This window comes from Apteryx rowi, unplaced genomic scaffold (genome assembly GCF_003343035.1).
Source record: "Apteryx rowi isolate R43461 unplaced genomic scaffold, aptRow1 scaffold_30, whole genome shotgun sequence".
In the NCBI taxonomy this organism is placed as follows: domain Eukaryota; kingdom Metazoa; phylum Chordata; class Aves; order Apterygiformes; family Apterygidae; genus Apteryx; species Apteryx rowi.
This window is the reverse complement of record NW_020449419.1, coordinates 87,455-103,865: the sequence shown is the minus strand read 5'-3', so window position 1 is coordinate 103,865 and position 16,411 is coordinate 87,455. Positions and strand designations below refer to the sequence as shown.

Here is a 16,411-nt window from a genome sequence, read left to right as displayed (position 1 = left end):
GAGGGGCCGCGCGCCGGGTAACGGTCGTAACGGACTCAACGGCCCGCCGCGGGGCGGGGGGGGGGGCGCGGCTCGCGGGCCCGGGCGGCCTCCAGCCGCCACCGCCTCCTGCAGGGCTCTCATGGGGCGAAAATAGCGGTGTTGCTCACAGCCTTTATTTATTTATTTTTTTTTAAACTTTCATTTGCACAGATTTGTGCCCGAGCGCCCGCTTTGATTTAGTTACTGACGCGGCTGCGTTTGTTGGGGCTACGGGATGGTTGCGCTGTCCCGGGCTACCGGGCTCGGCACCTGCTGCCCGGGGGCAGGCCGCCGGGGATGTGGGAAGGGGCAGCGTCACTGTCACTGCGGCGGCCAGCCTGGGTCTGCCGCCTGCAGCACAGACCTCCGCTCGCCCTGGTCACCTCCCTCCACCGACCAACCGGGGTGCGAGGCGCTCCCTTCTTTCCTGACTGGCTGGGGGTYGTCAAGGCTTCGGTAAGGGTCTGCATCGAGTGTCTGGTGGATTTGGGAGCCCCGACTGCCCCCGTGTCAGCCCCGAGCGATGCTGGGGTGGCATGGGTGGCGGACGCCAGCTCCTCCGCTGTCCCCGCGGCCTGCGCCCTCGGCCTGCTGCACTGGTGTCGGCCATGCGCCCCGTTGCTTCCACCATCACCTGACTTCGCACCCTCCTTCAGGTTCACTTGCGTTTGAGAAGTTTTGTCTCGTCCCTTTTGCAAGATGTTTTCTAAACCTTTTTCTGGCTTAATTCACACTTACCAGAGTTGCGATCTTTCTATTTTCCTTATTTTTGAACATGTATTCCACTTTTTGAAGGCTGCCTTTCAGGCTTCTGTCGAGCGGAAGGAAATGGCATCTAACCGTGCCAACTGCTTTGCTGTGTTTGCACTTTCTCTTGCAAGAAGTGGTATGCAGGGTGCTCTCTTTAACTGCTGTCCACACCCCCACGTGCAAACACTTATCTGTTTGGGCTGTCTTGTAGTTTCTCTGTAACCAGCTTCCTCATGTTAGTGCAGTTCTGTATTTTGAATTAAAATATTTTTGTAAGGGAGGAAGGTTTTCTTTCTTTTTTTTTCCTTTTTTTTTTTTTCTTAAAGCTTGCCCCTGCAAGAATGTTCAAGGTAAGCACAATATAAGACAGCATATTAAAATAAACTTGGTCAATCCAGATTCACCACCCAAAGATATGTGGCACTGTGAAAGAAGCCACTTCTGGATTCAGAACTCTTCCATTGACAATGAAAAGCTGAAAATCACTGAGACTTGCATATGCTGAAAGGATAATTAAAAATAAAGTCACATATAAAATCCAGAAAACGCTCAGAACTTCTTGAGGCCCATAGGAAAAGTAAAATTCCTCATAAGGTGTGGGTTTTTTTGTTTGTTTGTTTTTAATGAAAACCCTTTTCTCTCCTGCTTTCTAGCTTTCCTAATGATCAGGTCAAGCTTGTATCTCAGTCTCTGCAGTGCAAAGAGCTAGTAGACATTTAAAAATAAATATATATATATATATATATATATATATATATATATAGTCTTGGATTTCTAGCAGTCCTTCAACTTGTCATGACAACTTATATTCTTTGATTGTAGTAAGCAAAATGTTAAAAGTTAAGTCTTGGCCTTAAGGGTTAGATCTTAGCTGTGCAACTATGATGAAGTTCTCAATGTCTTCTTTTTCTATGCCTGGCTACAGAACAGCAAAAAAACAGTTTGAAGAACTTTTGAACTGGGAAAAGGGCTGCAAAATGAAACTTTCCCTGAAAATCCACTGGTAACTTTGGAGTAGTAGCTATTGGTGCTGAGTACCTTGATAGTTCACATCTATGGGTTTAAACACATGAAGTTGGTTGCATTCAGTCTGTGTGATGCTGAATAAAGGGAAATTGTTTATTATTAGCTTAATGAAAAGCTTACAGCATGCCGTTAAACAAGGGTGAGCCCCCCTGGGAATTGTTTACAGTAAATGATTGTGTCTTATTTTAAGGTATATGTGGCTTGTCAGTCAATGCTTATTGTGCTTGTGGGAGCTGCACCTGACTATCACGTTGACCAAGAAGAAATTCCAGTTAGCAGAGCTGAGCTTGCCAAACACATCCATTTTGCAAATAACTTCACATCTATAGTAACTGAGGCAAGTACTTCCATTGTGCCTGTTTCTTCTCTACTTGAGGATTTATGCCATCAGTGCAGGACTCTTACTTGTGAAAGCTGAATAGGACTTAGCTGAGTGTTTTACTTATGCTATTAAAAATTATTGGAACCCACCCATCTGGCTCTCTTATGTTATTTTTTTTTAATCTGAAAGCATGCAATTAATTTCTTTAATTTAGCTTTTCTGGTATAAGTCCAATACTTAAAGTAATTCAGTTTTGTTAATTTTTCTTTGTTGATAGTTTGTTTTGTTTTCAGTTTTCTTTAGTAATGACTTTCAAAAACATCTGAAGGTAATGAGAATGATGCTCACTGTATCATTTAACTACAGTTTAACTGTGGAATTTARTTTGGGCTCCTCCTAATGTCTGTTCTTTATCAAGAAAAAGATCAGTTTGTCATGTCTGAGCAATTCGTGCTGTGCACTCAATCTTTGCCATGAGTTGCATCATGTTCTCAAAGAAGATGCATCTTAGAGTAAAACTATTACAAAAGTTAAATTTATGCACCACATCTCTGGATATTTTTGTGTGTGATGAGAGTAGCAGATGGAACAGATTGAAATTTGTTGAGTGAGACAGAAGCTTGACCTTTAATCCTAATGTCTTATGAGTTTCATGTGAAAAGTTGGGTTTGCTTTTTTTAGTCCCCAGGATGTAATCACTCAGGCGAGGGCAAGTGATCTAAGCATCTTTGCCACTGCCAGAAAAAAAATTGTGTGGGTGGCTTGACTTTTAGTATAAACTGTCAGGCTTCTGCTGATTGTTTTCCTGCAGCAATTGTTCAGTAAATTTGCTGAGAAAGGTTAGCATTTAGCATGGCCAGTGCCCAATTTTTGCTTTCTTCCCATTATCCCAAATGTAACTGTGTAATGTTTATCTTGGAAAAATGTAATGACTGGACATGAGAAGGAATGATGCAATATTGGATCATATCCTCTGTCAGAAACAGATTTTCTTGATTAGTGTGTTTTCCAGGATCACTCTTCAATTTCAGATGCACAGCAAAATACATGATATGTTATAGTGTTTAAATTATAATTAGAAATCAGCAAGGCTTAACTAATACTATATTTTTGAATACAGAAGCAATTGTCCTTGTTTTCAAATGATGTAGTAATTTTTAAGGTTCTTATTAAAACAAATTCTGTTTTTCTATTCATTTCGGTAATATATTCTTAGTTTTTCTTTTTATTATTATATTGCTAATTTATTTTTTCCATGCAGTCTTTAGATGTTGGCCAGTGTTTTTTTTCTGGATACTAACAGTCTAGTAACTAAATTTCAAATCATTTGGTGGATTTAACAAATTGAGAGGATGTCCTTTTGGGGATAGCAAAATTGGTAATGCTTTGTTGGCAAGCTATAGCTAGTTTTGACATATTTAGCAAGTTCCTTGTATGCTAATAAAGTAGATGCATTCTATAGAATGCCGATAGATATATTTTGCATAGATTATTATACCAGACTTGTTAAAATGAGTATCTTCCAGTGAGGCATCAAAAAGCACAAGTAATGTCTCTCAAACAATCTTTTCTTTTGCCCTTTGCTGGGGGAGGAAGGTGCTTTTCTGAAGTTTTTCCTTTATTTTGTTTATGGTGTGGAGTTTAAACAGTAAATATTTTCAGTTCTGTTCTGGCTTGGGACTAGTACTCTGTTCTGTTTTGGAGCTCAACAAAACTTCAGAGTAGCTGTTCAGTTCTGGTTCAAGAAGAAATAATCATTATAATCTGTTTTGGCCTGATTAAGATTTTATAAATAACAGTTCAGGCTCAGTTCATGGCAAACAACTTAGAATTGCTTCTTGGATTGGCATCAACTCAGTCCCGTGTTCTACATAACAAGTGGTGATGCTTGAGAAGGTGAGATTAAGAAAATGTGTCTTGATTTTGGTGTAAAAGCGGTCCTTTAACTTGGAGAAACTTATTTTTACAACCACGTGTGGCATCGTMGGGTCATTTTGTCCTGTGTATCAACCTGAAACATCCCTTAGACAAGAACTATGCGTTTAATTTGTATGCTGGGGAGGACTAGAGTGGAGGAGGAGGACTTATGCCAGCAGTACTCTGCCTTGGAGAGGACATGCTGTGATATTTTTATACTAGCTGAAGGATGAGGATTCATGGCCAGACATGTTTCATTTTTGGAGTCCGTTCAGAAAGTTAAGAAACCATAAGTTAAGTTAAGAAACCATAAGTTTTGGGAGCTACATCATTATCCACTGTAATAGCCTGGAATCTGCTACCCAGTGGGGATAGAGTAGAAAACAGCTACAAATGCTGCTGTGCAGGAACTTACCTTCACAGAGTATCTGAAAGTCCTCCAGAATTCAGGAGTATCTTAAGTGGATACATTTGACTAGAGGCATCCTTCAAATGCTGCAACACTTCATCCTGCCCCCAAAATCTGCTGTCTTGCACAGGTTCAGCTTTCACCCTTTTTTTTTCTTCATGCATGAGTAGATCCCTTCCAACTCTGGGTCATTTTGATATTTTTATGATTATRTGGGGTAATGGATGCACAGAGCAATGTCTTGTCTGTACCTTGCCAACATGCGAGTCCAGATAGATTGAGTAAAAGCATATGATTCTCGAGACTGCTATAACTAAGAGTTTCAGTAAATTCCTAGTATTCTTTGGGAATCTGTATTAATTCAAGGCTGACACTTGAGGGCTAAGGCCCTACTCTCTTGTACAGTATTTTGGTCACGTGCCTTTTCCCTGGAGTTATCCTTTCATTTTATAAAAAAACAAAGGGAATTTAAGTTCCTTCTGCCTTTCCTTTTTTTCCCAAAGAACATACTACAAATGTCATTTAAAGAGTCAGCATGTTGTCTTGGTGTGAATATTGATCCATTTTTTTTCACTGGAAATTTCCCAGCATATTTCCGGTAATTATTAAATGTTTTGTTAAAGCTTTATATTGAATTAGTGAAATTCCTTGCTTGGAAAATCACTTAGGTAAGACTTTCTGATCACTGTTCCCTCCCCCCCCCCAAAAAAAAAAAAAAAAGTCATCAATGTGTGTAATCTCAACAGTGCATTTTTGTGAATATTGGTTCTCACTGTAGCAGGGGGACTGAGCAGGTCCTCTGCATGCCTTGCTCCATCAAGAAGTACTTGATTAAGCTCCATTCAGTTTTTCAACCTACTTGGAGTTCATTTTCCTCTCTTCTGTGGAACTGTCACTTTTTGATTATGCTGCCTCAATTTAGCTTTTGAATGAGATATATAGTACATCATATAAAGAAACCCATAGTTTGTTTCTAACTTCTTTGCTTGACTGTAAATTCATGTGCAGAATAAAATGATACAAGTATCAGTGAATAGTTCTCAGAGTTCTTAAAAGCAAGCTTTTTGTAGGATGGCTTTCCATAATACCCTTCGGCTTATCTTCAACATTTGAACATATGCGCAATCAAGAAAGGGTACCTGGGTTATTCATGGTCCCAGAAACATAACTGCTCAGCATTAACGCTTGAAGTGCTGCAGTGGTGACCACGCTTTATTTTTTGCTAATTTCTATTAACTCTTCATTGAAAATACTAAGCTTGTTAAATGTTGAAGTGTCTAAGCCATTAAAAATTCAGTCTTTCCTAGGTCTAATAATGTAGAATAAGTTACTTTGTAAAAGCTTGGTAATTGGGGTAGATTTCATTAAATTTATAGAATTGAACCCTAGCATGTTTAATATATTATAATGAAATTTCTTGGGGAGGGGAAGGAGAGAGAGAGAGATGTGGGTGTCTGTATGGGGGGGGGGAAATCTGTCAGCCTACCTATCAAACTTTGAATGAAGCTTTAGTTAGATATAAAGTGAGGAGTGGGAAATGGCAGCAGAAGAATTTTGGTATTTTTCTTTGAGAAGACTAGCAAATTGCTGTTAATAGTTTTAACAATAGAGTGGTTGTTTTCTGTTTTTGTTTGTTTTGGGGTTCTTTTTTATTTTTTGACAGTGGTACCTAATTGAACAAGAAGCCTACAAAGTGGGTCTTGCATCTTCCCTCTTTTTTGCTGGATTGCTTATTGGAAATATCACATTTGGCCCTTTGTCGGATAAACTGGGCAGGAAACCAGTTTATATATCAGGTAAGACTATTAAAATGTTTTTTCTAAGTCCTCTATTTGGATAATATCATCTCCGTTTCCACTTGACAAAGCAAGGGGCCTTGGTGGAATCAATTATTTTTTCCCATCTCATTTCCTTTTTTTTGCATGTGTTTTGCCTAGTATATTAGCTTAAAGATATTCCTGCAAATTTGATATTTTATTACAGAAACCTAATTTGTTTTCTTAGCCAGTGAATGATACAACTTCACTTTCAGGGTTTTCAGAAATGTTTTTTTATTGTAAGTTCTAGGATGTGACCAGGTGAGTAGTACTGACACAAAGGCTTGAAAAGTCTTGTACAAAAAAAGATGAAAAACGTGTTTTCTTTTGTGTAAAATGTATATATTAGTCTGGGATCATAAACTTGAGATAAGCAAAAAAGCTTCTGTGCCCAGAATGCAATGTTTTTCTTGTTTGTCAACATTTTTCTAAGTTTAAAACGATGTATTATAGTCTCCTTTTATTTGGAAGGATAAAGCACTACACATCCTTAAAAACTGATAGTGCTAATGGTATCTGATGCATTTTGTTGTTGTTTAGATTATTTAATATGAGCTCAATCTTTTCAAATCTAAAGGATACATTTTGTAGTGTTAGAAACAATAAAGTGAGTCAGGCATGAAGAGCCCTGTTTTTGGTTGTGCAAGCAACTCCTGTTTAACCCTTGAGTGTAGATGTCATCTTCTGTTTTCCTATTCTCAGTTTTTGCCATCTGTAAGTTGTAAATAATGGTGCTTTACCTGTCCTGTACTCATACTGTGTGACTCGCTGAGACTGATCCTCTAAAAGCTCTTTCTTCAGTGTGTGAGAAATTGGCCCTGCTATGATTTGACTGTTTGGATACCAAACCTCTAATGATGTCAGTCCAAGCTAAAATAGGTTCTTCAGATGCTGCTAATGGTTTAATTAGTACTAATGATCTGTATAAGTATTTCACTGAATGAAACAACACTAAAATTGGTTATGTATATACTGAACAGCATAGTGTTTTTATCCTTGTGGTCGCTGAAATGTCAATGAAAAAATAGCCTGGTTTTGATATAACTGTACCTAAAAATGTGAACACAATGCTATATTTGACTGGATCTGCATCACCCTACTATATTGCCCCCAATACAAATAATTCCTCTCCTTAGGAACATCATTTACCTAAACTTCTTTAGAGCCAGTAACTCATGTCTTGGTGGTTTATTTCCCATGTTTGCAACTAAATGGTCTTTGTTTAATGATAACATTGTCTTAAGGAGACTTTCTTATGGGAATTGCAGACCCCAAGTGTGTGAGTTGAAGACGGTGGTAATTTTCATATTATGTGAGTTTAGAAAGCCAAATGCGAGACACCAGAGTACCGTAGAATAATCACTAGAGCGAATAATTTACTGTGCTCCCTGTCTATCTTCTGAGTTAAAGCTGCATAGAATAAGTACTAATCATACTTTATTCTCTCTCTGCAGGTCTATTTTTTGATGTCATTTTTGGGTATGTCACAGCATTAGCTCCAAATTATGACATATTTGCAGTTTCACGTTTTTTTGTTGGAATTGTGAATGGTGGAATGGCTCTTGTGTCTTTTGTCCTAACACAAGAATATGTAGGAAAATCATTTTGGTCATTTACAGGTGGGATTTGGGAATATTTAATCGTTATTACTGTGCAACGTATTGTTCCTATCGATACCTTACTTTTTAAATTCTTATGTTTGTAGCAGATGAATTCAGTTTATAACGTGAGTCAAATAAATGTGACACTCTTCCATCCAAGTTCTAATTTCTGTGGGAATGTTGCCTGAATATGGAAGACAGGATCGGGTTTGTTTGATAAATAGTGAATCTCTGAGGTCTTTAAATTTGCACAATGATTCCTAAAAATTCCTAAATTGTGGACTGTTTCATTTAAAATCTTTCGGCAGATGCTGCCAGCTTCTGAATGACGCTGTATGGTATCTTGGGAAGATATTCTTTAAAGTAGTATTTRAAGTTTCCCTGCAACACAAAATGATTTAGTGCCTGCACAGTGTTCTTTTGTTTTGGTTTTTGTTTTTGTTTTCTTTTCCACTGTTGGATGTGCTGACCTTCCAGTATTTTTAAAAGTCCTTTTCRGTATGCCACTGCCAAGACTTAAAATAAATTTAACAATTATTTGTCATACTGTTGTAAAACTAGAGTAACTCGGGCTGCAATGCTTTTTTGGCTAGCACAACGCAGGGAAAAACTTGCTCCATGTGCAGATGTGTTGTGGCTGCGAGAGTATTTCTCTCTTCTTCAGTTATCTCATTCTACTTTTTTCTTATTTCTTTTCTGTACTCCTGGGGCTATGTGAGGAGGTTTTGGTTTGGTTATAGTTTTCCACTTCAGCTTTGTTTTTCAAGTACTGAGTTCTCTTTCTCCTGGGTTCACTTTTTTGACTCATGTCACCTCTCTCTCCTGCCCCTCCTTCCCCTCGCCCTTGTTGTCTATCTTGGCTCTCCCCAGCCTTCTTCCCTGCAGGGCCAGCCTCCTGATGGACCGAAGAGAGACTGCTTCCTGCAGCTTGTCCTTTTAGGTGCTTTATTCTAGTTCCTCTCAGCAGTTGATAAAGAGGTGCTCAACAACTGATCAGTGGCTGAAAGGAGGAGGAAGCTACCGAACACTGCTCAGCAGTGTTAACGAAGCTCTCCTATGCGTTGGCTGTGAGCTAGGCTTTATGGGCAATAGCTGAGAATTTCTGGGTTAGTACTAGATCTGCTCTAATAGCCTGCAGAGAGTTCACTGCTAGGCTTCTGGAATTGAAGTTGACCCCATATTTTTAACACTTTTATTTATACTTGTTCATCAGAAATTTACTATAATGTATCTCTGGTTTGCAGCTGTTCTTTGTACCTAATTCAGTCCTTGTATTTTTATAGCTCACTTTCAATTTTTGTTCCAGCCTTCCACCCCTATTCAAGATTACCTTAATAGACCTAAATAAATCACATCATTCCCCTTCCTGTCCCCAGATCATCTTTGGTCTGTAGGTTCCTGTTCCTTTCTTGCTCTCACCTATGTACCAGCCTTTCTTTTTTTGGGGAGGGGGGGAAGAGCTAATATTCTACAAAGGCATTCCCTATGAGGACTGCCTGGTTTACTTAAGCCAACTGGTTGACAAGTGCCATAAAGGTACTTTGAAGATTTTATTGCTACTGTATTTAGGTATATCACAGGCTAGGAATTTGTCTTCTACGCCTGATGAGTTTTTGCTATTGGTTTCTGTAGTCACTTTTTTGGTTTTGTGTTTTCAGGTTCGTTAACTAATTTGACATTTGCAGTTGGCATTGCTGTTTATGCACTGCTGGGTTACTATGTAAGAGAATGGCGCTACCTTGCCTTGGTATCAAATACTCCAGGAGTCATCTTCTTTCTTCTTTCTTTGTGAGTGGTTCACATTCATTATACTGATACTAATTTAATAATTACTTTTTTTTTCTTGTTGTCATCCAAAAGGGTTGTGTAAGCAAGGGTGATTTTTCTGTATGCTTTGAGCCAAGCAAGAGAGAGTCATACTGCAAAGCCCTGTAATCAGGTTAAAGTGAAGTAAGAAGCAGTTCTAAGGGAAGCATAAGGTCAGGATTACCCAGAAGAAAAGCTTGTGGTGGCCAGCATTGCAAAGAGCAGCTGTGTGCCAGCTGTCTAATAAAACTCCCAAATCTGCTTGGGGAAGGCAAGGCCTGCCAGAGGCCGTGAGCTGGAGCGTTAGCCAGGAACACTGCCTTCTGCCAAGGAAAGGTTTCAGCACTTGAGAAGTTCTGGAAGTGCTCCTAGAGGTTTTTGTAGAGTTATTTTTCACGAGACAAATGAATGCAATAGGAAATAAATGAGAACACTTGGGGTTGCCTTTCTAGCTGGATACTCTATGTATCTGCTTGTTTTTAAGTGCCCCTGTCTGTTCCTATGTCTATTGTATTTGGGTGTTCCTATTTAGAATTCCTAAATACACATTACTATAAAAATGGCTGTGAAATACAACAGTATTCAATGAATTGAAAAGGCTAGTTGTCTGGCATATGCTGTCACAAAATATTCTTTTAACATATCAAGTAATATACCTTGTACTTATTATCAGTTAGAGCTGTAAGAGCAAATGCAGAGAGCTATCAGTGTAGTAGGTTGTCTTCATGATAAAACAAAAGGATGTCTGGCATACCATATAGTTAGGAAAAAAGCAGCTTTTTTGATAGAGATGCATTATATATAGACATAGATGTGCGTATGTGTGTACCCACATACATATATATATATATATATATATGTATATACACACACACACAGAGACACATATATGCGCACATATCCCTGTATATCTATTTAGATAGACCTGCTCTTGAAAAGTGTTCTGTTAAAATAATATATAAAAACATTCTTCTCATAATCAGCCAAGCCTCTGGTCTGGGGAAGTAAATTCTGCGTAATACATTTTTCCCTTGTGGTGGTGTGTTTCTGATAGAAATAGAATTACTCCCCAAAATATATATATGAAAAAAGAAAAAATGGGAACCTTTGAAAATAACCAAAGTGTAGTTTGGTTGTAGGGCATATATCTGAACAATCTCTGTTTGGAGTATCGGAGGAAATAAAATAAAGTTCAGTTAAAAATACTCCATTCTGTGTTTTATCACTCATATGAAGTAGCACACTCTACAACTTCGGGGGGGGGCAGGAAGAGGGGGAAATGGAATTGCAGACTGCAGTTGTGAGTAAGCGCGTTCTGATTATACTTAAAAGTAGGCGGTTTGAAAGGTGTGCGGGTAGAGATCGGCTGGTACTGTAGCCTGGCAAATAATTCCACAGTGAGGTTTCTTTTCTTTCTCTCTTCACCCAGGCTCTGAGCCCTACCTTTAATGGAAAAGTTTGAAATAAACCTTCATGAGAACAAAGCTTTGTCCTGACTGTTAAAATAATTGGGGTTTGAGATGCTCCCCGGGTAATGCTAGGTAGTGTTTCATAAGAAGTCAGTTCAGCAGAAGTCAAGGTCTAAACTCCTCTCGACATGAACATGAGTGCTTTGTCAAGTGTCTCCAAAAATGATTTTATTAGGTTGGCTGTATAATATTACCAAAGTATGTGAAATCTAATATGCAGAACAGTGCAAATAGAATGTTTTTCTCAGGAATTTGTATTGGTACTAATTTTTTGTTGTTGTAAATTACTATTTTGAAAAACAGGAAGATTGATTTAATGCATTGTTTATAGGAATCAGCTTTTCATCATTGATTTTCTTTTCTTTTCTCGTTAGTATGCTCCCAGAATCACCAAGATGGCTCTATTCCCAAGGGAAGACTGCAGAAGCTGAACATGTGTTGCAATATATTGCTCTTGGTAATGGAAAAGAGCAATTGAATCTAAAATTAAAACCAAGTGCAGGAACTCTGAGAAAGGATGAATCGGCACCTGGTATCCTAAACTTAGTAAAACACCCAGTCCTTCGGTGGCGAACTGTCATACTGATGTACATCTGGTACGTAGTAACAAGATGCTGAGATGGCATGAATGAGTCAAACGTGAGGAAATGATTAAGATTTTCATCTTTTTCATTTAAATTGTAAGTTTGTCAGTTAATTATAGTAGACAGTAATCATCTGAAATAGTGTGGTGTAAAGTTGATGCTTCATTATTATTGCTGTTACATTTTATTCTTAGTGTGTTACTTAGAAACTCCTTCAAAACCTACTAAAAATTAGTCTGGTGACAACATAATATTTACTTTAAGTGACATGAGAAGCTGAAGGAGAAATTGCTGARATGATGTGCATTTGAGTGAGTATTATGAAGAAAAGGACTACACTGATTAGACAATAATGGTGTAGATCTAAAATAACAGTTAGTATGTATTTAAAAAAAAAAAAAAAGCCCCAAAGCATATCACAGAGGTTCAGTGGAGGAAAACTGGGCAAGATGCAATGCAAATGGGATAGATTTATATTAGATACTGCTTTGGGGAGAAAAAAAAAATCACCCCAAAGTGGAGGAGGGGGTAATATAATATGTTGTCAATATATGGCAAAACAGAGGGAACAGCCTAGGTTTGGGGAGGATGTAGAGTTGGTTGTTTTAGCTTAAGCCAATTTGGGACATCTGTTGCTATTATCTGTTTGTGGAATAGCTCTTTTCCAAAATGCCAAGAAGCTTTCCCTTTAAAGTTCAGCATTACATTTGAGATGTTTGTCAGGGTATAGATGGGAAAATCAGTAGTTTGATGTGTTGGGTAAGCAGAGATGTGCAGGACATTGGTGGAAGTGACAAACATCGTTGCTAAATAGGACCTTTCCAGCAGTGTCTTAGACTCTAAGTTGCTGCTAGGTAAATATAAATAAGTGATTATGGCAATGTGAAATTACAGTATGAAGGCATTTTCACTTTCTGGAAAAAGTCACAGTAGTGTTGTCTGCTGTCACAAAGCCTGTTAAAACACATGCACGGAGCTGCTGGAATAGCTCACAGCTATTCCATCACTCTTGCGAGCATTTAGACACCACCGATCAGCTGTGACTGACACAGGCTGCACTTCTCCCTGTAACAGGCAAAACTTTCCTTTTCTGCATCAYGTGCCCCAAATTCTGCTTAGACACAGTGTGAGCTTGCGTCCGTTAGCTGGTGTCTTTTCCAGTGCTTCTGTGACTGATTGCACACTTATTGTCCGCTAATGTCATACTGTCTCTGTCTGGTTAAGGCACAAGCCTTCTGAACTGTAAAATTCGAGACCATCAGCAAGGCAATACCAACAGCTTTAAAGCTCTGACCGCAGGAAGCTAATGATTAGAAGACTGTTGGAATTTCCTTTTTCAGTAAGGAAACTACTAGGGAATTGGCCAAATGTCTCCGTTTGCTGTGTAGTGGCCTTTCCAACACAGCACTGATTTTACTGGCCTGGAGGTGTGAGGGTTTATTTCTTTCCTTGGAAAAAATCAGGTGATAATAGGCTTCTTTGGGAAACCTACCCTAGATTTGGGGAAGACACTCTGTGTTAAAYAATGGCTATACACACCACTTTCTTGCATAGGATTGCTTTGCAACAGTTGAGCATGATCTGATTACAGTTGAGTGTATTAGATGTGTTAAATAACTTACAAAAAAAATTGTTAATAGAAAATTCGTAAAGTTATGCTGTGTACATATATAAGCATTCTTTTTCCGGAAGTTCCTTTGTTAATTTAAATAGGAGCTATTCTCTGTCTCTTCCCCTTTTGGGGGCTGGGGGGAGTGGGGGATAAGAGCTCTCTTCCTAGTGTGTAACTTGGTGTAACTAATATAACTCAGTATAACTTAGTTTATAAGTACTATCTGAGCCCTAACGAATAGTTATGTTGGTAATCTAAATTCTGTGGTTATTTCTAGGTATGTCTGCAGCTTTGTGTACTATGGACTAACTTTAAATGCTGGTGAATTAAGAGGAAATCTTTATTTAAATGTGGCTCTTTATGGTCTTGTAGAAGTTCCAGCATTTCCTCTCTGCATGTTTTTTATTGAGAAATCCTGGTAAGAAAACTTATTTTCTAGTTTTCTGCCTATATTTGTAGATAGCATAGAAAAATATCAGTAAGATACTCTACTGTTCTTTGAGAACAGTTACTACTTTGGGGATTTAGTCAGCTCTAGGGATTTCTGCAGCTGATATTGAAATGGGACTCCGATTTTTATACTTTTTCCTTTTTTAGTTGTGTTTAGTTTTTGAAATATTCAAGAGTTGAGCTTTTGAACAGTTGGGGAAAAAAGGTTTGGTAGTCTTTATGGAAAACGTACTAAGTATCCTAGTTATGTAAGTATCCATAGCTTATCTATATCTTGCATATTTTGTTTAGAATGGCTTGGTTTTGTATAGCTAACCAACTGCAGTTGAAGGCAGTTTTCAATGTTCTTAACTTTTACTGGAAGTTTTCAAAGAAAATTTTGAAGTGAGAGTGATTTGGTTTTCATTAAGGCAGGAATGGTCAGTGCCCATGTGTTTTCATACTTTTCGCTGTATTTAGAGGCCATTAATTTTATGGGCATTTATTTCCAAAGACTGAATAGTTAGTCCAGAGACCCGGAGCTTTTCAGAGCTGCATCTAATCATCAGTTTAAGTATCTTTAAAATAATACCTTGGTCTCATTGAAGTTAGTGTCAAAAATCCTGTTTACTTCAGTAAGGTGAGGATGTCACCTTTCGAGTTTTTCTTGGCAGCAGAAGAAACTGCCAGCTCTGCCAAGCTCCAAACCAAATCGCCCCCACCCCACTCCCCAAAAACCTAGATCAAGGGCATAAATTTAAACCGCAAACTATACAAGTTCTTTTCTACATGCTCATCCTTTTGTAATTTACAGTTTGTTTGACAATTTTTTTTTTGTTTATTCCTTAAAGTAAGGGTACACATAGATTTAGATGCTTAATGCAAAATAAATGTGACAGGTCAGATGATCAGGTTTCATTTAGATTTAGTGTACAGTACCTTAAAGTATAGCTTTTTATTACAAAAAGATTGAAGAGATCTTAAAAACAAATATTGTATGTTGTTATAGATAAACTAGAGTTTTTTTCCTAGTGTGGGAAATTGTTAGAAATAGCTGTGAGAGTTAATGAAGTAACAAGCGTATGCAATATTCTTACACAAATGCAACTTATTACTAAGAATATCCTTATTTGTAGTCCTTTGCAGATACTTTTGAAATTTGAAGTATGGCAGATGTGGAGATGGGTTGGTGTTTTCCATTATGTCTACTTTTATTTCAAAACACTATGCAGTAGAATTAGCCTTTGCTCATTTCTGCATGTGCATACTACTAGAGGAAAAAGCATACAAAATAGCTTTATTTTTATGTAATAACTGCATATAATAATGCAAAGTTATGTAAGAGAAATGTAGATTAAGAAGCATTGGAATTAAGTTTTCTTGCCCAGCATTAATTTGATCTTTGTGTGTATGCACTACGATACTCTTTTAGCAGCAGGACAAATTGTCTCACTCACTACAATGAACAAAAAGTTTATGCACATTCCTGTTGCAGAAATAGGTATGGTCATCTTTTCAAGGTTAGAAATTCAATAGCATACAAATCAAAACTTTGCTAGAAATAGGAAAGCTTTTGCAGTAAGACTTATATACAGAATTAGAAAAATAAGACTTGAAGCAATACTCTTGGTGCAATAGATGTGTAATTGTTACTGATGCTGTTGTGTACTTCAGATGGCCTTTTGCAGACACATTCAAAAATACTGAAGAACTTTGTTTCCATCTTTATCCGGGTGGGTTTTTTTTTCTTCTAGGTCTGGCAGACGAAGAACTATGACCTCTTTTCTGGTATTTGCAGGATTTGCTTGTATATTTACCCTGTTTTTACCAACAAGTGCTGGTAAGTATGTATTGCTGCCAAAGTACATATTTGTTAATTCAAAAGCTGAGAAAGCAATGTAATGTTACTTCCTGACTGAGACTACCAGGGCCTTAAGGCCTACCAGTTTGCACCCCCTTCTCTCTATTTTTCTCTCTTTTTCCATAGCTGGTCAGGGAGCCAGTGACCTGTCACTATTGCTTTAAACTTCTTGTGGGCATAATTTGGCCCTGATTAGAACCTGATAATTGAACAAGTTTGCCTCTGAGCTCTTGGCTCTTAGAAGGTCAGACCAACCTATCATGTTCCATTTTAAGTACTGACATGGTATTCATCACTATGAATCAGTTTACCTTAAAATGCTGGTGTCTATAGCCAGGCTGCAGTGCAGTGTGATGTTAGTTTAACTGGATCTTGACAATTGGAGATGCCAAGCTTTACATTTGTTTTGATAATATGTAATATTCATAGAAATAGGAACTACGGTTTTCCTGGCTTAGAGCATAATGCATCACTTCTTAAAAAATATAACCAAAAACTTAAAGCTTTTAAACTATTTTATTTTATACTCAACTAGAAATGGAGGTCAGAATTACAATATGGAAGCTGCAGGAATGGCAAGAAACTTGCTGCCTTTCTTGATTTCATCCTGTGTATTGCTGGATTATGTAGTTGTGAGGACAATTCATACTGACAGTAGAGTATCAACAAATTTTTTATGGGCAGTCCCTAATTTCACAGAGACTGGTCAGTCTTTAAAATGTGTGGGGTTTTTTGTGCTTTTTTTTTTTAAGGTTGTTAGTGACCTTCACAAATATTTATATTTCTT

At 37.9% G+C, this 16,411-nt stretch overlaps 1 protein-coding gene across 4 annotated transcripts in view; it reads left to right on the top strand.

Annotated features, from left to right (window-relative positions):
* Window positions 1–1,940: 1,940 nt before the first annotated feature.
* Window positions 1,941–16,411, top strand: part of LOC112968077 (solute carrier family 22 member 15-like) — a 30,445-nt gene continuing 15,974 nt past the window's right edge. For all 4 annotated transcript variants that reach the window (XM_026069929.1, XM_026069928.1, XM_026069931.1 and 1 more), the window contains exons 1-7: window positions 1,941–2,134; window positions 6,109–6,241; window positions 7,717–7,881; window positions 9,522–9,651; window positions 11,513–11,734; window positions 13,612–13,752; window positions 15,518–15,603. In XM_026069929.1, coding sequence (XP_025925714.1) covers window positions 1,967–2,134; window positions 6,109–6,241; window positions 7,717–7,881; window positions 9,522–9,651; window positions 11,513–11,734; window positions 13,612–13,752; window positions 15,518–15,603 — 1,045 coding nt within the window. In that variant the 5' untranslated portion in view covers window positions 1,941–1,966. The remainder of the gene's footprint in view (window positions 2,135–6,108; window positions 6,242–7,716; window positions 7,882–9,521; window positions 9,652–11,512; window positions 11,735–13,611; window positions 13,753–15,517; window positions 15,604–16,411) is intronic.